General features: G+C 42.1%; 1 protein-coding gene across 5 annotated transcripts in view; it reads right to left on the minus strand.

The window, feature by feature from the left end:
- Positions 1–4,183: 4,183 nt before the first annotated feature.
- Positions 4,184–23,722, minus strand: part of pbx1a (pre-B-cell leukemia homeobox 1a) — a 52,474-nt gene continuing 32,935 nt past the window's right edge. The window contains exons 1-8 of one of the 5 annotated variants that reach the window (XM_087832488.1): positions 15,104–15,175; positions 14,549–14,793; positions 12,779–12,969; positions 12,472–12,607; positions 10,623–10,782; positions 9,600–9,712; positions 8,369–8,467; positions 4,184–5,006 (exon numbers count right to left, since the gene is read on the minus strand). In XM_087832488.1, the coding sequence (XP_087688614.1) occupies positions 4,914–5,006; positions 8,369–8,467; positions 9,600–9,712; positions 10,623–10,782; positions 12,472–12,607; positions 12,779–12,969; positions 14,549–14,793; positions 15,104–15,113 (1,047 nt within the window). In that variant the 5' untranslated portion in view covers positions 15,114–15,175 and the 3' untranslated portion in view covers positions 4,184–4,913. Of the gene's footprint in view, positions 5,007–8,368; positions 8,468–9,599; positions 9,713–10,622; positions 10,783–12,471; positions 12,608–12,778; positions 12,970–14,548; positions 14,794–15,103; positions 15,176–23,722 lie in introns of those variants that run through there. The other 4 variants (XM_035905989.2, XM_035905988.2, XR_004843493.2 and 1 more) reach the window with 4 other exon arrangements.

The raw sequence follows: 23,722 nt of genomic DNA on the forward strand, positions 1-23,722 counted from the left end.
GGAGGAGCATGGGGGTGAAGGAATGTTAGGAAACCGAACACTTTGCTTTTCTCGCTGTCAAACAGCAACCATCCAGCAGGGGCGCTCTAACATTAGATTTACATGTACTGCTGCTTTTCATGGGGCCCCACCTTTCTGTGTGTACCTGTTCAAAGGCTAGTAATGAAGTGATCACTTTGTTGGAGAGAATACCCAAAACTAACAGTATACTACAGCATACAATCATGAGGAAAATCATGCAACAAATATATATATATATATATATATATATATATATATATATATATATATATATATATATATATATATATATATATATATATATATATATATAAAATGTTTTTATTATTCAGAACGGGCAGTGCCATGGAGATCATTTCATGAAATCTGCCTTTTTCTAACCATGCATCATTTTTACAAAGTTACAAGTCTTTCAGCTGAAAACTTATTCCGTAAAAAGGAGAGCAGCTCTGAAATGAGATCATCAGTATTCACCGGAAGGCTTGATATTTGTTGATTTTGAATTGCCATGTTTTTCACATATGCATATCATTCTGCTGTCACTGTTTTTCCATGACAGGAAAATACACAAAGACTGAATCTGAGTGGTTTTCTGAGAGAAAAGAGTGAAAGAGATGGGTCAGCTGCAAAGAAAACAGAAGAGGCGTCATCACTCTGGGGATATAACGAAAGTTTTTAGTGTTGTGCAAGAGTAACTGGGGAAAAAAAACCCAAAACGGAAAGGCTGATTACTGATAGGGTAGGGTTTTACCTCAGTCAAAACATTCCCACTGGGAAATACTGAAAGCAATCTTTACTGTTCCATATCACAGTGTGGAGGATGTGAAAGTTTTGACCAAATGTGTTAAAGTCGCCATCTAGTGGAAGAAGACAAACACTTCTGGCTCTTCAGTACACAGCTTTTCTTCTGATCAATCGTTTTGTCTTCATGTAACTGAATCTTTAAACAGCCTGGATACATGACCCCTCTTAAATATTCATTAAAACGTTGCCTTGTGCCATTATAAAAATAAGAGATGAGTAACAGACTGTAATACAGAAAAATTCAGGGGCCACACCCTGTCTCCTGTGCGTGATATAATCTGTGGGTTGCAGTGTGTAAATGAGCATCCAGGCAATGCGTGAGTGGTAGTTTCACTGCATATTCAAGCAGTATGGGCTCTGTTGAGAAGAGGGAGACACAAGGTGTCTGAGCCACTCATCCATGCCCCTTCCACAGCAGCTGCAATTTAAACAGTGCTTCACTGACAGCTGGAAAACAGATGTCAACAGCAGCATTATATTTCAGTCGGCCTGTACAGTCTCACCACCTCGTCGTTGTGAGAATTACGTTGCATGACAAAAAAAATCCCTCAAAAATTAAGTATCTCACTTGATGTTATTGTTTCAGATGACAAAGCTGCAGGCTTGACACTGGAATAATCTCGCTCATGAGCATCTACTGCAGCACTGCAGAGGCCAGGAGATGAGAAGTCTTGTCAGATTGTTTTTGAGGCCCTCTCTGCTGGTGAGCACAACCCGGCTCCTTCGCTGCCCTCGGGGTGCAGGGGAGCAGTCAGGCTTTGGCACTTCACACTCGCTCAGCAGTCAAGGCCTCTGACCGTCCGCAGACTATACCACCAACTGCTCCCACATACCCTCGGCCCTGTTGTTTGGCCAATTATGAATATTCACTTGCTATGAATGTAATTCTGTCAGACATGCAACTGTCCATTCAGATATTGTCAGCAGTGTTGTTTGTATTTGAAGAATCTGATCATTTTCTCATTTTCTTTCAGATTTTGAGCCAAATCACGACTTCAAGTGATTTTGTTTGAGCCATGTCCTCCATTGTTATCCTACTAAGACACGTCATGAGCCACACTAAGAACTGAATTTTAAGCTTACAGAAAAACTCAATAGACCATAAAAATGTATGTAATGTGTAAGGTGAGACTGCTTTGTTTGAATTTTGGGTTGATGAGGGGAATCCAATCAGAAAAAATTGGGTTTTAAGGAGGAGGAAGGTAACTGGCAAGTATAGATGAACAGAGGAGTCGCACCAAGCTGTGAATCATAAAAAGCTACTTTGGTCCAAGAATAAATATATCGAGCTGGAAGAAACCAAAATAGGTCCCCTTTAAAGGCCTCCTTCCTCAGTAGGACACAAAGAGCTTGGAGCTTGGAGAGTATGACAGAGTAAGAGATTTTTTTTTTTGTTGTCTTGGTCTTTGGATTTGTCATGACATGACGTGAATCACATTGATTAATGCAATAACCTATTGTGCAACAATCTAAACCCCTGGGTCCTGACATTCATGTGAATACTATGCAGACATACTAAGCACAACCCCCACAGCAGCAACAACCCCCATCAGCAGCGGCCTCCCCCAGCACGACAATTTGTCATCATGAAAAACTGCTCGAGCAACATGACAAGGAGCTCAAGGTGTTGACCGGGCTCCCACGATATCAGCAAACATGACACAAAATTATATTAACAAGACCAAATCTACTTCAGTCTGTAACAACTGCTGAAAAATACTACCAATTAAGAAAGAGCCTGTCAGTGTCAGCCAGTGAGAGGTGCTGATGAGTATATACAGAAGCTTTTGTGGCTCACAGTCAATACACTCTAAGTTTCTGGGTGGCACAGTGGTGTAGCACCACAAGTCACAACAAGAAGATTCCCAGTTTGATCCACAACTGGGACCTCTCTGTGTGGAGGTGCTCCAGCTTCCTCCCTCAGTCCAAACACACAGCTGTCAAGTTAACTGGTGAGTCTAAATTGGACTTGCTTGTGAGGTAGATAAAGTGCTTTAAGTGTACAGAATAAATTGCTCTATGAGTGTATGGCTAAGGTACGACCTGAAGTTAAAAATGCTACATAAACACGTGTGTTACATCCTCAGTACACACAAAACCCTTCGTTCACTGTAAATGCTTGGATTTGGTTCAGTGTGCATTTATCTGAGTGCATGTGTCCAAATATGTTGAATATGTTTGGACAAGAGCCATCATGAATGGTAGGAAGATGTGGAGCCATTAAAGGGGTGGGGGCTCACTAACCTTGGCTGACTTTCAGTTATCACAGCAGTGATTACCATCGCGCCATTGACGCCTCCGTGTGAGCAAAAACGTAGAGTCGTTGCTGTCTCGTAAAGCCACAATAATAAAAAATGCTGGATGTATGAACGCTCTGCATTACATATCATTTTAATGTGTTGAAAACCCTTTTCCAACAAAGCAAGTCAAGCACAGTGGTGCACATTAACACATGTTGAAAACCCATGAGCTAATTCACAAGAATAGGAAAACAAACAAACAACAACAACAAAAGAATAAAATAAAAAATAGGAGCCTACGTTAAGCATACCATAAAAAAAAAATACAAATACAAACAAATAGGCCACACAACATAAAAAGTGTCTATAAACAAGGTTAGACTGCTCAGAAAACACATTATTTGACAGAATGACTCGTCCCTTCTTTAAGTACTTCATCGTTAACGCTTCCTTGTAAATCTTTGATACTGAGAAGAATCAGCCTGATAGGTACGGAGGCAAGCATGACTTTAAACATCTATATTTGTTTTGGTGTCAGTTCTAGAGTTACTAAAGCACTTCCAGCAGAATAATGCACTGATTTATATGCAAATGAACATCCTAACAAGGACACAATTCAACAAAAAATGCGTAAACACGTCAAAAACTGTCCTCAGCTGAGCCGCAGTTCATCCACCTGCTCCTTCCGTCGTGACGGTGATCATTGGCTTCATGCTACGAGCATCTGTGGGCCTGCGCCGCAGCTTCAGGAGCAAAGATCCACTGTGCGAGCATGTAAAACTCTATTAGCATAATGACTTCCCTGTTTAAGTGGATTGCAACAAACTGAGTTACATGCATCTTTGACAAACTTTTGTCTGCGATGAAAGCAATATTTCTTTTCATATTTCTCTCGGAAAGGATCGGGATTAGTAACAAAGTAACCAAACACAGCGAGTAAACTGAGCAGTTTTGTTTTGGCATGATCAAAATCTGCTGCGATAAAGAAGAACTCAGAAAAACACAATTCCTACTTTTCCTATTAAATCTGTCATTCGTGTATCTGCAGAACCAAAACCAACATTGTGTAAAATCGTCTGGGTTAATGATTCTTAATGAATAATGTCAAGCTTGTCTGATTTGATGACAGGTATTTATTTATTGTTTTACAGATAACATACTTCACAGGGTTACCTTAGAGGTAAAAATCTCCTGACAGAACTTGGTTTTGACTCGTCGGAGACAGCGAGGGGAAGATGAACATACTTTTTGTCAAGCACACATTGTAAACAACTGAGCAATATTTAAGTCTAAATGGCGTACCATAGAATAGGTGAGAGACAACAAAATGTAAGTAAGAAGATGTGCCTCTTGCTCGCAAAGACAAAAGTTTCATTTTTACAAAACAAATAATGGTCACTGACATTTTTCTACTTTTTTTGTTGTTTTTTTTTAAGTGGCTGAGAGGTAGAATGAAGTATTTTCAGTTAAAACCAATGATTTTATTTCTTTGCTTTATCTTATCGTCATAATGAGCGAAAACATTACGAGTGAATAAGGAACCCCAGCCCTCCGATTATAATGTGAAATCTGTACAAACATCTCCATTGATTGCAATATCGTTTAATTTTTTGAAATATTTTTTATTGTGAAACTTTTTGTTTGTATCCCAAAAGTCCATCGTTATAAGCAGAGGAAATATTATTGAATTTTTCTGGTTAGGATTTCGTGGTACCTCGCCGTACGGTGGGGCAGTGAATTCCTTTTTTTTTCTTCTTCTTTTTTTTAATACTGCGAATAGCAACGTCAGTTCATGTTTTTTACATTTTTTGTTTGTTTTTCGTGGATGGAGTGTAGAGATGGATATATTCAGTTGGAAGTATCTGAATGAACGCTTCCGGGTCCTTCTGTGGGCGATGTCACTGACGAAGGAGTCGGAGCATCTTGCCAGCCACCGTTTGTCTGTAAAGACACAAGAAGACAAAGTTAGCGTGAATATGAACGTGATGCGTGAATATGAAATGTCATCATTCTTTATATTAAGGATGGGCTGCTAAATTGTGTCAAAAATCTCAAACACGATTAGCTTGGTTATTATTCAGGGCTGTTATTTAACTGACTTTGGAGTCATCGTGCATTTACAGAGCTCTTTTCTTCTTTAGTGTTCTCCAAACCAAATCACTAAAATTAAAACAAATAAACACAAACTACAGTTAATATGAAATAAAATAAAAAGAGTGGTTCTATATTTATAAGAAAAGAGTAAATAGAAGGAAAAAAAACATGTTTTTTACCCCAAAATAAAATATTCTTAGTAAAAACTCTCCTCCTCCTCCGGTTTGTGTTGTGAACAAGAGTTAGGTGAGGAGTTAACCTCACAGGTTCACGCAAACCATGAGGCTGGAGCCTGGAGGTGTTTAACTCGGCTGGTTCTGATCAGATATAATAAAAACAATCTGCACGTTGGCATATTGCTACTCACTAACACATTATGTCCTGTTTTCTTTAAAATCAAAATATGCCAGGGATGACGCTGGTCGCAACTTGTACATTTCGGTTTTTGTGTAAAGTAAATTAATACGTTATAATGCGTTAATTAATCTGACTCCTGTCAGAGCGAGGCTGGAATATTTTCTTTATGTTGAGCCAAATTACCACACAGGACAGTGGTATTAATCTGCTCATTGGACTCTTAAACAGGGAGACAATAAGACGATTTATAGAGCTTTTTGCTGTAAAAATGAAACTTCATCATATGCTTTCATTACAAGGGACTACCGGTGCACTACACCCTAGTTTTATAAAGTACCCATACGCCGTACAGCTGCACTGTAACTGATTATACTCTAATATCTACAGGAAGACACTATAATAGGTGTGTGCATATGTGTTAGTATGCTGGGTCACTACTGTAATTTACAGAGGTAAGGTTGCTTGGAAAAACTGATGAATAGTGAAGATTTCTTTGAAAATTACAATTTTACTTTAAAATATACATAAACCTTTTTACAGTGTGCTGTACAGACTCACCCGTCCCCCCAGATATGTTCATATAGAGCCAAATATTGAGCCCAACAAAAGCCTTCTATATGACATCTATGTAATATAAACCACACTACTTAATATTTACATCTTTAGTGTATTGATTGAAGATAATAAATATGGAACTACACCTGCCAATAAAAAGGAGTATGCTGCAGGTAACTCCTTCGAAAAATATTCACAGCAGAAGGTTTTGCTTAGCAGGTTTTGTTGTTAAATATATATGAAGAATACCAGGTAAACCCTAAACGTAAAAGCAAATATAAAAGACTTCCTCAAAAGCAGTGATGTCGCTCCTAAAACCTCTAAATGAAAGCACTAAAAACTGTCAAACGATGCTTTCACAAAAATAAATAAATTATCATGCCACTTCTTTCACTTGGACCTCCACATGGTCGACATAATGTGAGATAAACAGCAAAGATAAAACAGCGAATATGCAGACCTTTCATATATCTCAGAATATACCCCTGAGATGGATGATAAAAGAATAAATTATCACAATAAAAAAAAGCTCTTTAAAATGGAAGCCTTCCCAAATCATCATAAAAGGTTGGCTAAAGACCATTAATTGCAATTTCAACGCTATTAGTGAGTGCTGGGAATGTGCTTTGGCAGCCTCTTATTTCCAAACCCTGTTATTTTGTGTAAAGACTGTCTGTCATCTTATTCAGAAGCAAGAAGAGGGAAAAAAGAAAGAATGAGGAGGTGAAAAAAATGCATTTCCAGTCTCAGAGAAAGTCGACACCCACCAGCAATTTGAGGGGCTGTAATTGCTGTTCAAGGATAAAGAAGGAGAGGTGAACCACGAGAGTTCAGTCAGTAAATCTTAGAAAGAATAAAAAAAATATATCATTTGGGCTAAATAGATGCACGACTTCATTCATAAGCTTCAGTAAAACACTGCAATTTTTGTTAGTAAAACTGTAAAAGAGCCTCATATTGTTAAGAACGTCCGAAATAGTTATTTCTATTCTTTTCTAAAGCTTTCAAAGTAAGTGTTTCTACTCAGGCTGGATCTGCAATTTCACAACAAACAGTCACAATTAGTTTTAATTATTTTTAATATATCGATTACTGCAATTTGAATTTTGCAGGGTGGCTCATTTGAGTTTTGGGGGGGGGGGGGGCTTGCCTTGACAATAAAAGCACTTAAAAACCGAATGCGTCGTTGAGCGTCCAGTTCCAATTTATTAATGAAGCCATTTATGGTAGCTGCAGTTTAACCACTCATTTATGTGTGACAATTACACTGCAGTCATGATACGCTACGTTTCTCTGAATTACTAAATCATTTGATATTGATGTTTAAAAAAAATCCTCAAAGACTAATGAAGATAAAAGAAAAAAGCATTTAGAGCAGAACAAAGTTTTTTATAATCCTCTACTACCTCCACATATAAAAAGCGTTTTTTTTTTTATGAACAAAAAGCAAAGTTAATAAGAAAAAGAAAGAAGCCAAATTAGCTGCGCGACTGAGGTCAGAGATTCATAATTTGGTGTGTTGTTATTAGTCTAAATTACAGATGTAAAACGAGCCTGTTGCATGCTGCAGCGCGCTGGACGCGTTCTCGTTCTTATTTTAGCACGAGGGGTGTTGCAGGCTTGGCTGTCAGTGCTGCTGTTCCTGTGGATGAATGATCTGGCCAATGTGCTTGGACTGTTAGCCCAAAGCCTCGCTCTTTCTGTCCCTGTGACTGTCGTATTGATTCTGTTCAGCCCCGCTCGGCCTGTCGCTGTGGATCTACATGCTAACACACTGCCTCGAGTGCTGCCTGTCCCGCCCCGCCCGGCCCAGCAAGGAGACGCAGACAACTGGCTGAGGCTTTGACAGGCTGCTTAACGAGTTATTTTAAGGATTAGCAGCAACTCTGAACTTCTTTTTTTTCCAAGCCAGTCTTGGAGGGGGAAATAAATATGAGTCGTCCTACAGTGGCAATGACAGAGCAGCGTCTGGTGCGACGATGACACCTGTGTCCTTGTTTCTGTCGACTGCAGGTGCCTCGCTAACGCTAATATCCTCCGACAGGCTAGGAGCATGTCCAGCTTCTCAGCCTGGTAGCTGCCTCGTTGCCTGCCACCATAGGGCACGACTGGGGCAGAAGACAGAGGGGGGTTGGGGGCAAATGGCTGGACAACAGCCCAACCCCGGCAAAGTCTGCTAAGTGGCATTTTAGTGTGCATACAGATTTAGGCGATATCACCAACATTATGCAGCTGGGGAATCACTGCAAAGTAAAAGAGCAAAGAAGCACTGAGAAGGACAGAATGAGATTGTTTACAGGTCTTACGTTGATGCCCTGTGGACTGTACATCTGGCTGGCTGCGAGGCTGTCACTGTATCCTCCGGTCTGGCTGATAACATGGCGAAGGGTATCCACCTGGAACAGCGGGGACACAGACAAAAGGACCAGTAAGACAAAAGCTCTGGATAACAAAGACAGTAATGCACAAGGAAAGGTCAGTCTGATAGTAAAAGGGTATCATAAACAGGAAAAGGTTACAAACAACGAATCAGAATGATTTGGCCTCTATTACAAGCTTGATAACAGATACCACAAAAGGACAAAAACACAGGAGTAAATATAGGATAGCTAATTATCAATGTATTTGTTGTTCTTGTTGTATATTCTTATGTCCAGACTTGTGTCTTTTCTTTAAACTATTTAAAGTCAAGCAAACACTCTGTTGAAGTGCCACAGTATCACCTGCTGCCAATAAAACTATGGTGTGATGCAGGATTTGTTCTACTATTAACATTTTGTCATGCTCTTTCCAGTTTCCCCAGTCCAATTCGGATTTCTTTATATTTGTTTTCCCCAGAAACACACTTTCCATATGGATTTCACAACAAATCTGACTGCTCTACCAACTAGGCAAACATATATCAATTTGTACGTTGTGCCTTTTTTATACTTGCAAATCTTTGAGATCGAGGTCATTCATTCGTGATCAGAAAAATAAACCCTTTCGGGTTCAATAATTAAGGGCAAACCCCGAAGACCTTTTTATCTACGATAAGGGCCGTCCCTTTTGCATATTTATGAACGACCTAAAGCGATTGGCGTGCTGATCAGAACAGAAGAGGAGGAATGGAGGGAGAAGGAAGTGATGCCGAAAGCACTGAAACCAAATGAGACCTTCACTACGGGTGGTGATTCCTTAATCCGTGGTGAGAGTTGTAACACTGCGTTGGTCATGACTGTCCACTGGGGCAAGGTCAGGGAGCTACAAAGTGCACCAGTGGCTATGTGAACTCTTGTCAGAGGTGCTGATGAGTGTTGCACCGTTTCCAAAACTGTCCGCAGTCGTCTACTCAACTGTGGCTTGACAATGGTTTCTACATTAATGTAGTGCTTCAGGCTAAGTATAACCTCCGTTTCACAATGTAGGTCAAGTTATTGTGGGGATCTAAACTCCCAGACTGGTCAGCGGTTAAACCACATCACAAACGAGCTCAGGAATTTGCCAGTTTACGGCCACATGGGATGCTAAACTTGGAGAGGCGCCTACCTGGGATTGTATGTTGGCCCCAACCTGCCCCCCTTGGTACGAGTCCCCATTGAGGGACTGCACACTCATGAACAAGTCTCCGGAGTTTGACATGTTAAAAGAGCCAGCAGAACCTGAGAATACACAGAGGCAGAAGAAAAAGAAAGACGCGCAGACAGGAGGAGAAGGATCAGAAGAAAGGGGATAGTAACAGGGAAGAAGAGGGGGACAGAAAAAGGAGTTAAAATGAAATCATGCATAAGCACAAAGGCATTGAATGGGTTAGTTTGAGAGCGTGGCAGGCATTATGAAAAAGACTTTTTCTACAAAGTTGCACACAATAGACGCACTGAATCAACCAGCAAGAACAATCCGACAGGTTCTCGTCGTAAAACTGTTTAAGATCCAATTAAAACGAGCCTCATGGATCATATTACTGTTACATGTCCGTGCTGCTAGTGTTTCATTAAGGAAGTAATAATTGATCTGCAGGAAGACCCAAAGAATCGTATTCGTCCTTTAATGGACCCCAGCTCCCCAGATGTAAAGAGACCATCGCGTAACTTGATTTCAACACCCGGTCCTAATCCAATACAGTCGCAAAGTCTCTATATGACAAAAGACTCCGCTTGCCCTCTGAGCAGCTTAATGGCATACATGAGGTCAACCGGACAAGAGGCAGGAAAAATTAACGTCCACAAGACCAAGAGGTCAATAACAGAGAGAGAGAGTGAGAGAGAAAGAGAGAGCGAATGAGTGAGGGAGGAAGATAACGACGGCAGAGAAGAAAGGAAGAAAAATGGAAGAAGAACGGCAAGAAAGCCAAAGTGTATTACTGGGTTAATTAAGGAGAGCGTTCTGTTAGTCTATAAGAAACATCACCAGAGACTGAATTCTTGAGTTGTGGCTTTGGTATGAGAACGTCAATACGCTCCATCTTACGCTTCTATCTGCTCTGGTGAACAACAAATATTGATAACGCCTCTATTGATGGATCTTGTTTCACTATAGCCCAGCGGCCTTTAATCAGAGCCCGAAGTTCACCTGCTGAATTGGGAGTAGATGGGGAGTTGGCCTGGCTGCCGTGAGCGGACACGCTGGTTGCATTGACTGCAGTCCTCGCTGCATACATGTTGGCCTCTTCTTGGAACTTGCTGATGTTTTTCTTGTATCGGATCCTCTTGTTCCCGAACCAGTTTGATACCTGTCGAGACAGCAGCAAGATAAATAAAAGCAAATATAAGATGATACTCTGCACACCTAAAAAGTCTGAGTCATGCCATGTACACCAGTTAGCACAATAACCTCCTCTCTTCTTTGCATGACATTTCATGTTGCTTGCAAATACTTTAATTCTCATGGAACAGAGCAATATGGAAAGCCCTCCATCCACTTTCTTCTGCTTATACAGACACCCAGACCTCCCTCTCCCCAGCCACCTTATCTGGGGGAAAACTGAGGCCTTCTCAGCACTACAGAAATATAACAGCAGTATTCCAGTAGCACTCTTCTTGTTTTGATGAGGACTTCATGGACCAGATTTAACTTTTTCCTGCAGCGGAACTGCAAATGACTGTTACCACCTAACCTAGAACCCATTTCACGTATTTCTACAGAAAAATAATCTTGTATTGGTGCAAAACCAAAAAATTGGCAGATGCATGACACTGCAAAGCTGCTGAGTCCAAAGTTGAAGCAATCACAAGAAATTCACTAATGACTCTTATATGCAGATTCTCTGACATTTACTGTTACGACTGATCTTAATCACATGCAAATTTGAGTGTCCAGGTGCTCCTCCGGGATTGGTGCATCCAGTGTGGATGGCTCGCACCGATTGGGCCCAACCCAACCGGCAGACCATTCACTGTGTCACTGTGTTATGTTACTCGATGTAAGAGCATGTAGGGGTGGACCGCCTTTTTGTTTGATCAGTTTTCTCCTGTTTTTGTTAGGCAGGGAGGAAAGTGAGTGTCGTTTGGTTTAGTTCTTTTTGGGTAGGTAAGTTGTTTATTCTTGAGATAGGTTACCCTTTTGTTTGTTGTTTTGGCTTTGGGTTCACCCTGACGTTAAGATATGCTCCCTTCCTTGGTTTAACGCACTTATTGTAAATAAATCACTGTCACAAAATATTAAGTTTGTGACGTGCTGCTTGGGGTTGGACGGGGATGGATCACCCTTTATGTTGTCCTCTGGCCGCGCCTAGACGGGCCATAACATTACTGTCATAGAAATGATACCAATTTATGCTGCATAGTTACACTGGCTGGCTGACTGGCTCTCCAAGAAACAGCCCAAGGCAGAAGTGGCTCTGCACTTCAAGCAGGTAAATGATCAACTTTCCATATTCAGCTCTTGCCACGCTCTACATGTTTGAATTTGGTTGCTATTCCCTGTGAGTTTTTTTTTTAGCCCTATTCAAATTAGATTTTTGGGTGGTCGTCTTTATTACTGGTATTTATTTAAGAAGTGATGGAAAATTATAGCCAGCGTACCAACTGAGTAAAAAAAACAAAACAAAAAACAATGAAACAACCCAAAAAGAAAAACGAGGATCCATGATAAAGCAAAAATGTTACATGCATGCAAAAAAGAAGCTTTTATAGTTAAAGTCTTTGTAATTATCCAGTCTTTCCATGAAAAAACTGTGAATCATTTTTGCATCAACTGACTGTCAAATGCTCCTGGAAAGATATTGGTAGCTTTGGAAACTACTGACAACTTGGTAAGAAAACCAACTGTTTTTAATGTGAGTGTTTCTAATGGTAACCCCAGGCTGACAGGGCTCCTGACCGCTGAAGCACAGAGCCCTGCTGATTTAGAATAATTGAATTGTTTTTGAGCAACACACTTACCACAGAGCCTAATTTTCTCAATTTGCCTAGGATCTTACCTGTGACACTGTGATGCCACATTTTTTAGCCAGTTCTTCTTTGGCCTCCTCGCTGGGATAGGGGTTACTGAGATGGGAGTAAAAATACTCGTTTAGGATCTCTGTCGCCTGTTTGTTGAAGTTCCTCCTTTTTCGTCTGATCAGAAAAAACACAGAAGAGAAAAATGACTCCTCCCTTGCACCATCAATAATCAATAACTGTAATAACAAAATCAAATGGAGTGATAACAAAAAAAAGCAGCTTAGAGTCAAATAGAAATAGAAATACATATGAATAAGATTTAGTTGGGGGCGCACACACACACACCTGGCATCAAGAAAGCGTGAACGCAGGATCATAACAGCTTCACAGGTGCTCTGCTTCAGCTGCATCTGAATGGAGCTGAACTTGCGGTGGATGATGCTGACCATGCGCTCGATCTCTTTGGGCGAGATGGGTCGTGTTCGAGACTGCTCCCTCAGCAGGTTCATCACATGGGTGGTGAACTCATTGCACGCCTGGATGCACAGACAGGCAGGATTCATAAAAAGAATAACTATCGCAGAGGCTCGACAGCTTCAGACAGAACAAAAGGATGAAATTGGATTCTGGTGAGCCTGCACCTTCACTGGTAAGCTTTGGCACGAGCAGTGCTGACAGTGTAACAGCAGTAGTGTTAGAGGTAATAAGAATAGTCTGAATTAAAGCGGCAGACACGCAGCGATGTTTCAAGCCAAACAAATGTGGCAGCGGAGTCATACAGCGGAGGCAGCGAGCACTTGCAGTGCTCTGAATATTAAAAAGACTTCTCTTCAATAGCAGAGAGAATGTGACAAGTGAAGAGAAATCTAAAATGACAGCAGGCTTTCAGTCCCGTTCATGTTCAAGAGGTTTAAACTGTCTCTCTCTCTTTTCACTCCATCTTTCCGTCTACCTCGTTCTCTCTCTGTCTGAATCAGTCACTGGATATGACTGCATTCAGAGTCAAGGTGTCTGTTGCTTGTCAACACCAGGGTTACGTCAGTCAAAGTGATGCACTGAGCAGCCGTTCTGCTTGCACACACACACGCTAGACACTACTCACTCATACCACGTGAGGTGTACATAGCGTGGTGACACAAAAATGCTCAGGTGTATATTGGCTTTGACAGTTAGCGATGACTAGCCTTCCTCGGAGAAGATGACAAACCCAGAACGCTTTGACTTCCACGGGAATGACAAGATGTTACAGTCTTTGGAAAAGAGCTGGTGTGTGACTGATATAATGGCTGCTTGCCTGCTGAAGATAGCATCTCTGAAAGGCTCGGCTTGCCTGTCCTGCGAGTGCTGATTTCAAGAACATTATACTCTTAGACTGACAAAATGACTTAAACATCCTCAGGAAAATATCTCATCTGTCCTTTACCAACTTATTCCTATTTAGGCTGGCAGCGTGGAGCCTCTCCCAGCATGCAAAGGGCAAGAAGATCTGGTCTGGACGGGATGTTAGAGAGCTAAAACGAAAAGCCAGATCCTCAACATTACAAAAACAGTGAGATCATAATGACAGAACGGCAAGATCTTCCGTCCACATTGATTTTTGGAACTGCTGAAATTTATGCCAACAATTCTCACAAAATGCACTTTTTTTCTCCCAGATTCTCTATCCATCAACATGAAAGTGCAACGTTTTGCCCTTTTTCAAACACTTAACACCAAAGAATAGAAAAATCACATTTTTGCTGACAAAAGGTTTTCTCTAATAAAATAATGAATTTACACACAGGATTCCTTGTTACATATATCCATATATACAATCCAAGAAAAAAGGGAGTTTCGTACCATTGACTTGCTCATGGGCACATCAATACGGGAGATCATCCTTTTAAAGGGAGGTTAAATTTATGTGTCTTTCGTTGAGCAAAGGGCTCAGTTTTCAGGAAAAAAGCCTCACTTACATACAGCTTATGTATGCTCTCGCATTATACTAAAACAGCAACATAAATAACTTGTGCACACAGAGGACCTGAGCTAAATCCGTGATCTATGATAGCTGAGGAAGTGTTGAATGTGTCTTGAAGCAACGTGTAATAAAGAATGAGCTTCCTTTTCCCTCACCTGCTCGTACTTCTCCAGCTCCGTGTGGTAAATTTGCCGGATCTGAGACAGCTTGGCCCGATAGTCAGAGTGTTCTGCTGAGTTGTCGGCGCCGATGCCGCCGGTGGCTGCCGCTGCGGCGGCCGCAGCCGCCGACCCACCGCCTTTCTCCGGTCCGGCCACGCCCTCCGCCAGCAGCATGTTGTCCAGTCTCATCAGCTGGGGGTCTGGAGGCTCCTCCTCCTGGGCACCTCGAATACTGAGCACTGTGGAGGACAGAAGAAGAGGTCACGAGAGCAATGATGTAATACGGGCCGATCTGCATGGGTGTTCAAAATGACTGTGGGTATAAAAATTTTACAGCGCCTGAGAAAAGAGTCTTAAGTGTTCTTCCATTTTACTGAGTAGACACCCTGAAATACAGGCGTCATTAAAAGAGTTCAAGTCCACGCCATAAAAACCTGCAGCCTTACACAGGCTGGCAGCTGAGCGAGAGCATAAAACTATCATTTCATTATTTTTGACTATCATTTCATGCAAAAAAAAGAAAAAAAGAAAAACGACACAGACTCCTACCAGAGTTCATGTTTCATGTCTCTAGCTGAGGTTCAGTTTCTAGCTGAGGGCTTTATTATCCTGTTAATGTCTAAACAGAAAAACAAAACAATTATGAGTCCTGCCAGAGTTTGAGTTAAATAAAATAGTCCCAGTGCCATATTTACACACAGAAATGAAAAATGATGAGTACATTAAAGAAATATAGTAACATTAATCATAACTAAGAGTTCAAAATGCATCACTTAACAAAGAAAATATTCTTTCAGTAGGAATAAATTTAACATTTGCTTCAAACTGTATCCATATCTCTCCCCTCTGTACACGGCCTAATAACAGCACACCTCGGACGCTGGTGCCACAGCTACTGTTTAGATAGGACAGCGTCTGAAGCTAAACTGAAGCTTCTCATACCTACAGGCGCTCAGCTCTTGGCTGACACTCATCTCCCATGGTGTGGAGAGTGAAGTGTAAACACAGCAAAGACAGGCCTGCTGAGGTGGACAAGCACAAATGACATACCACACCACAACACGCACAAGTGCAGGCTCAGCTCGCACGAAAACTCTCCGCCGGTGGCTCTTCTAACACTATTTTAACTGTGCACAAGTGGTTCACCCTCACTTTCAAACAGAGAACGAGGTTTTTTTTTACTGCCCTGCCTCTTTCTGCCACCAGAAGGCTCCCTCGGTAAAGAAGCGGAGCGTCCTGCTTTTCAGCGAGCAGCTGAAAACAGCCGACCAGGTGCAGCCCCTCCGTTCCATCCCCTGTCTTCAAGGACAAAGACAAAGCTGCCACGACATTTGTCATGCACACTTTAATCCACACATCTATCAAAATGCTTAAAGAGGACGGTCTTACATTACATACTGTGCGTCCCTTCCGTGATGGCTGTAGGCAGTGAGGGGATGTGACAGGCTGTGTGACAGAGAAAGCCATATTGTAGCTAAACAGTCTCAGGTCACAGCGACGGCTCCTTTGTAATGAGGATGTAAGGCTGAGACGCCCTGTGACCTTTCCGGGGAGCAGGGGGTCCAGATGGATTCCAGGAGCCGCGTGGGGAGCTTGTCTACCACAGTCCACCTCTTTTCAACTGCCCCCCGCCACCACCCCGACCACCACATCCACCCCCTCCACCTTTTTTTCCCCTTCCCTCCCTTTTTCTCCTCCAGCAATAACATCATCCATTCCCATCAGCTCCAACACGTGAGCAAGCGCAGCTCAGGAGGCAAATGTCAATGGCTATCAGACGGCTGGAAAAGGTCAGGAGTTCAGATGGGGGGGAGTGGGCGCATGTGCGCGAGTGTGTGTGTGGGCGCATGTGCACATGTGCTGGTAGATGAATATGTGGATATTTTTCATGTGAATCACACCAGCGGGAAATTATAACACTCGCCAATTTGATTCTGACAAAATAGTGGCACATCCCTACCAGAGGGGGAATCTAATGAGCCTAAGAGTGATTTATTCATTCCCTCCAAGTCCCCGAGTGCACAACTAAAAGCATGAAATGGATTAAATAAATACAATTAATAAGGAAAATCAAACAATTCACTGTGCTGTGGCATAATTACCCCAACCACAGCCATCAGCTTTATTTATTTCTGTTCAGTAATAGCAATGAAATCGATTAGACCTCAATGCCAGTCAAAGCGCTCGTCGTGAACTCTGCGACCGCGGACTATACATTAACGTAATCACCTGACAAAGGCGAGTGCCCTCTATTAAAATAAGTCACCCGCTCCCAACAGTTGCACAACAACAACAACAATGGCAGCAAAAAAGAAAAGAAAAACTCTTTAAAGCACACTTTTGACTTTCTCTGGTGGCGACAAAGGAGCGGAAACCGCCCCACTCTGCGATTCTCTTATTCCACGGACAGTCACAGATTAGTATCTATAAAAGGAAGATGGCCATCATCTCATCTTGATCATTACCGACAGACTTAATTGAACAATGAGAGGACGCAATTCCCCTCTCTGTCGCTTCCTCCTTCCCTCCCTCCCTCCATCCTTCCTCCTGTCGTCTCTCCTTCCCTTTGTTTGCACGTTCTTGTGTCATTTCTTTCCCGAGATTTGGGCCACCAACCCCACAACCACCAAAAAAAGGGCAAAAATAAATGTGCATCGCAAACTATTCTCAAGCCACTTCCTATATGATGAATGGACTTCTAAGAATAAGCCTTTGTTTTGCTTATTGACAGAATTAATTTATGCCGTTTTACTTCCTTAAGAGCTGGCTCATGCCCATCGCCGCACTGCCTGCTGTTTGCAGACAACAGGAGTGTAAATAAACATGACGAATAAGCCACCCACTCATATAGGGAGACTCAAGGTACAGGGAACGCACACAAACACACATGCAAACACACTGGATGAACAAATGTAAGCACTCTTAATAATGAGGAAGCACACAGTAAAAAAAAAAAACACAGCTACGCACATTGCCGGACTACCCCGAGCACCCAGCCTGGCACCCTGCGAGCTTTTTTAAATGAAAACATGTTTAATTAATGACGTCAAAGTATTCTGTCACAATTAGGAAGATTTACAATCAAACAAGGCAGCAGTGATGTCCCTGACAGCCACGATGAAAGTTTAGCCCTCTTGCCTCTGACTGGCAGCTAGCAGCCAACACTGGACTGGATCCATTTCCCATCAATACAGTAATGCAATACACTCACAGCCCCGTAGTGTGTATGTATGTGTGCGTCCTCTCTCTTGCCTAGCTCTTGTCCACATCACATGACCCCAAAGAGGACCAGGCAGTGGCTGTGCTCTGTATTGATTGTGTGGGCAAACGTCATCTTGGGTTTCAGCAGTTAATAAATCAGGCCTGCTCCTGACACAAACGTGCGTGTGTGTGTGTGTGTGCGCGTGTGTGTGTGTGTGCGTGTGTGTGTGTGTGGGCCTGTCACAGACCAGTCAGCAGGAGTGAAAGCGACAGCCACATGATAATGTAACATCACCACCATTCATCCCTGCCACACAGCATTCTGAGACAAAACAACAACAACCTAGGAACCTGAAAAAAGCAGCGTGATTTACAGCAGACATGACAAGTATCACTAATACAAATCCTCCCCTCCCCGCTCCTTCAAGGAGTTCACCATCCTGCCCTCATCTGCATCTGATACAAGCCCAATAACGCAGTCTTCATAAGAGGCAGCACTGAGCCATATCTCATGCAGACACGACGTAGAGGTGAACTACATTTCTACACAATGCTATTATCATCAGCGAGAGCACTAAATGAATATTGCGTTACATTACGTCCAATTTACGGTATGCGCTGTGTGATCATTCCTCCCGAATTCGATTTGGGCTTTAATAAAGAAAAGGACAATCGTTACGAATTCGCCAATCAGACATCTCGACAAAATATCAGCCGTGAAAACATTTAGATTCTTCATCCTTAAAGTCCTTTTTCGCCATGTTTCTGCAGGATGTGTGATTTATGCGCGAACTTTCTCCGGCTCCGTACGTTCTGTCAATGAGATAATGGAAAGCTGTTTAAAGATTACTGCGCCGATTTAGCGCCGCGCACCTATAACACTGTCTGACTCACAATGGACAGTTAAATGGACACATTTTAAATTCCATTCATTCTTCCTTAGTGTCAAAATATGGCACCTACATTACCCACAATTCAACGGCTCAAAATAATACTGCATAATAGCAGAGACGGCGACATGTGTCAGCCTCTTTCTAGTGCTCCTTAAGACCTGCAATCACACTGTGATGTGGAGCTCACTTTAAACGTGGCCCAGAGATAATTCTCCTCTCCAGCGTGCATTGTTTCATTGAACTGCTTGCTTTTGGTTTATTTCTGATGCACTGAAACTATTTTAAATTTGATTAATATCGCGGTAGTTCAAAGGGTAATTCCTCTCAAAGCGAGATGAGGAGCTCACAATTTTAGCCGCGAAAGAGTACGTATTTCAGCATCGATCTGTAATTTCCAAAGCCCTGTCGTTTTGTGTGAATTACAGCACCAAGCTCAAAGATATTAGGTTACTAAATCGACTGCAAAAACTGGAATCCTCACGACAGGGAGCTGCAGCAGGCGATGCCGGTCAGTTTTTGACCCCTGCATTCGTCACAATACTCTGTGATTGAATTTTCTGTCAACTCGCCGATCAGGTAATCACTGTTTCATCTGTACAGACGAGTCCGACGGCACTGATCTCGGCTTTCAAGCTCGACACTTTTCAATACTCACAGTTACAAACACATTTCACTTGGTAGCGGGAAAGCAATCATCATAAAACGCGGTATTGTGACATTTTTCAAACTGACCCCACAGAGTTGAGGTAAACTACTGAGCAATGCAATTATCATTACCGAGAACACTGAATGAATATTATGTTACATTAAATCCAATTTACTGTATATGTGGTCATTTCTATTGAATTGAATCTGGGCTTTAATAAAGAAAGGACAATCATTATGAAATTACTAATCATAGCTCACAGCCTGCGCCATGAAAACTCTTTAACACTGAGCTGTTTACAGGGGCAAGAGACGAGTTGGGGTTCTTTTTTTCTGACTTATTGTCATGAAGTAATTAAGGCTCGATTGCGTAACCAAAGCAGGAAGAGGATATAATGATGGACATGGAACAAGTATGGAAACCAATATGGAAGCAAATATGGAAACTGGCTGACAAGTGGAAAAAACACCCATGTTTGTTGGAGGAAAGCAAAAAAATAAAAGGAGAGTGAAAGAAACTGAAAGTTCAGCATTTTTTCAGTGTATTTGTTTTTTTTATTCGGTTTAAAATTTTCCATTTACTGCCAATTAGTTTCCAGCTCATTTCATTTTAGCTTTTAAATTCCTTTTTAGTTGAATTTTTATCCGTATTCGTGTTTTTTCTTTATTAAGTATGGCAGGGGTGGACCATTAAATTTCCCAAGGGGCCATATAGAGTAACTGGGACACCAGTGAGCTTATAAAGAGATAAAAATTAATACTGAGCAGAATTGAGCTTAGCTTACTGGTCCCAGTTACTTACTGTTGGCCCATGGGAAAATTAATTATCCATTTTTTTTTTGTTATACAGCTAATTATTGTACATATTTATTATTATCAGTGAGTAGGGGCGTGCTTGTCCGGTGCCGCTTTAAGGAGTCCTAAAATGTTTTCCACTCCAAGCTCAAAGCGAGATTTGTGGCTATCCATGAACTCATGGGAAACTTTCTCAGGCCCAAAATGTTCTCTCCATCACCAGATAATGGGAAGCTGTACAGCCTCAGTACACAAGGGCATAGTCATAAAGTACCGCTAAAAACAGCTTTATGTTTTATCAGCCATCTCGAGTATCATGTGCAGAAAAGGGGCAGAGCTGAAGTGTTGTATCTGTCACTGGGTGGGGGGATGGGGACACAAAAGGACAAGGAAAAACACCAGAGAAATACTGGAGAGACAGACAGAGATGAGGAGATGTGGATGGTGCTGGCAAGGAGTGATGGAGAGAGAATGAGAGGCGAAAAATAGAAATGGAATAGGAAAGCGAGGTGTCAATTAAAAAAATGAACCCCAGTGCATTTGGGAGGTGACAGCTGGTGGGAGACGAGCTGACAGGCGTCACATTAGGCGGATTTGGTGGCCGCTCCCCTCATCCCTTGCTTTTTTTTTTCTTCCCCTCTGTCTCTCCCCTTCTCCGGCTTTCTCCACTAGCGACCGGCAGTTTCTCATTCGGCGGCAGCAGCGGCGGTGGCGGCAAGAACTCAGCTTGGTGTTTTTCAGAACAAGTTCCCCCTGCAGCTACTCCTAATAACGGTAATTATCGTCATCATCTGAGGCTTAAGCAGGCCAGTTTGAGGCCTGAGGGGCTGGCCTGATAATGAGGCAGCCAGCGCCAGAGGAGAAGACCATTCAGTGCACCGCCCTGCCACCAACGCAGAGCACTCCCATTTAAAAGCCTTCATTAAAATAATTCATTATTCAAAATAGGCAATACATTAGCCCCTGGGTGTCTGTCTCTCTTAAGGTGTCTTAAAAAATATATATCTCCTTGATTGAATCAAACTCATGCTCAGCCCATGCAGTTCCAACTGCTCGAGGCTGCGTAGGAAACCACAGCGACTGAATAGCTGAGAAGTCACAAGCTTGTGGACCAGCGAGCTGCACAGCCAGCCTGCAAGCAGAGAGACAAAGATGTCTCTGTGGAGAGAGGACAGTCCACAGGATACCACAAAGTACACAAAGACTGGTCGTATTAATTTTTGGATAAACGTCAGACAGGGTTTGGCTTTTTAAAAAAAAAAGATTTTTTTCACAATAAGACAGGTGACAATATCAGAGAAGAAGAGGGACGAATATACAGGTGCCAGAATTTTAACCATACATGCTGAATTTATCATCCGCCCATTTTTTGAATCTGATATTCATGGACTTTAAAGAGAGTGGCCGGGCGTGTGAAACATTGGCGTCAATCCTTCATGGGCTTCAGTACTGGCAGAAAAATTTTAGCCTCATAAAAGGGTGGGCCAACGCATCAAACAATGTCTCAAAACTACTGGCAAAGTAAAATGAGTTTCAGCACTGATGAGATATTTGATCCGTGAAGCCCCATTTTTTAGGCAAGCTGTCAATATTTTTTTTCCCCTGCTGTTTAAGTAGCTAAACAAACCCCTTTTTTTCAGCCTCTAATCAAATGCCAGCGCACTGATGCTGTCCTGGGCAACAGTTGGTGAGGAGGTGATGTGTGAAGTGTTCGGAGCCAGGAGGAGGTTGTCCGTGATAGTTAGCGTCCTGCCCTAACTGCTGCCCTACAAGCCCTCCCAACGCACCAGGACGAGACACGAAACAAGAGGTCCACCAAAACAATCCTCCTCGAGTCCCCACGGTGTGTGTTCCTGTGCATGGCACATTTCATAAGGCCTCGCTCTTTGACTGGTGATGAGTTTATGCGACGGTAATTAACAGTAATTAATCCTTAATTACAGCAATTAGCAGAGTCGCAGTAAATTAAGCCACATCTGGAGGCACGGAGCAGGGCGAGACGAGTAGGGGTGGGTTTTGACTAGCGGGGGGAGGCAGAACCCACGTGACCGAGATTGTTTAGGTCTACCTGGGATGCCCAGGGTTGCCATCCCTGCTCAAGGCAGTTTGACGGGAGCTGTGATACACTGTGTGATCTCAGAGGTGGATGATGGGGCAGGGTCTGATGAACACGAAAGGCTGAGAGACGAGGTTCATTGCTGAACAAAATTGTTTCATCTCAGGGAGAAAGGCTCCCTTAAGCTACCATGCAAGGACACCCACCATATGGCCGCTCATAGACAGTAGTGCTTGTGGTTCTGCTTCGCTGTGCTCGGCTTCACTCGACAACATGTGAACATGAATTTTTACACAACCGTCACCGCAAAGCAAACCTGGCTCACAGTCTGTGGAAGAAGGAGAAAGAAAAAAAACTACACCCACTTTCTTTTTTTACAGGGGAAAATATAGAGAGAACAGAAACACAGAGATGCCACCAGGACATTTTATTACTAACATGATGCACGGAGCCTATTCACAGTCACATGGCTCAGTCTGCGCTATCCTATACTATTAAAAAAGATTCTGAGTGGTTACTTAGATTATCCCATGATACATTTCATGCCCACTGGGAGCAATATCTCCAATGATGACAATGCGTCCCTCCATAAAGCACAAGTGGTCACTGAGTGCTTTGAATGGCATGATAATGATGTTAGCCATATGCCTTCTGCAAATAGATCCTTTTGTCTTTTCTATATATAGATAACCTACAGCGTATACATTATCTGTGCATCAAGGAAAAGTGACATCAGAGCCAAAATATATAATATAGGATGATCCAAATGAGATAAGTGCTAGTGTTGTGTGCTTCTTGACTGGTCAGTAGTTAATTTGTTCTGTTTTAGAGACAACATTTGTATATTTCATGGATTAAATCACTGGTAGCTGTTCAGCTTCCCTCATTTGTACCATACAGCAAAATCCCTGAAGCTTTCCACAATTTTAGATCACACTCCAGCAAATCCATAAAAGACACTTTTGTTGCCACATGATAAGTCACAGCAAAGCTAAAAATATCAGCACACTTTCCTGGAGGATGAATTCCCGGGATTTAAGCTATAGCCGCAAGAACAACTACTTTTCTTCACTTGAGCTGCTGCAATTAAGCACAACGTGGAGGAATTTTGGACCTGCAATGCTATTTTATGCTTCTGAACTACATTTCAGAGGCAACTTTACTTTTTACTCCACAACATTTTCATGACAGTCATTATTTTGCAAATGGCAGATTTACAAAGAAAGCATACAAAGCATACAAAGAGTAATTCGTTTAAATGACTGCAACAAAAATGTTCATATTAATAATGTGAACATCTGTTTAATCAGCACATTTTTATTACTTTTGTTACTTAAAGTATTTGATTGAATTCAAATAACTATCACAGAAGCTTTATTAGTTAGTGTGTGGGCTTCAACGTATCTCTGCTAATAACAACAGAGTTTAACTTTACAGCTTTTCTCGATCGCTTTGGTGCAATTCTCACATCAGAAAAGACATTCTCACTACTCTTGCAGTTCTCAAATCAGTAACGCAGCCACATTAGAAGTGATACACTTCTCACTTGAATTTCACAACTCTAATTTATATGATGTA

This window comes from Neolamprologus brichardi, chromosome 18 (genome assembly GCF_056152115.1).
Source record: "Neolamprologus brichardi isolate AB-2024 chromosome 18, ASM5615211v1, whole genome shotgun sequence".
Taxonomy (NCBI): domain Eukaryota; kingdom Metazoa; phylum Chordata; class Actinopteri; order Cichliformes; family Cichlidae; genus Neolamprologus; species Neolamprologus brichardi.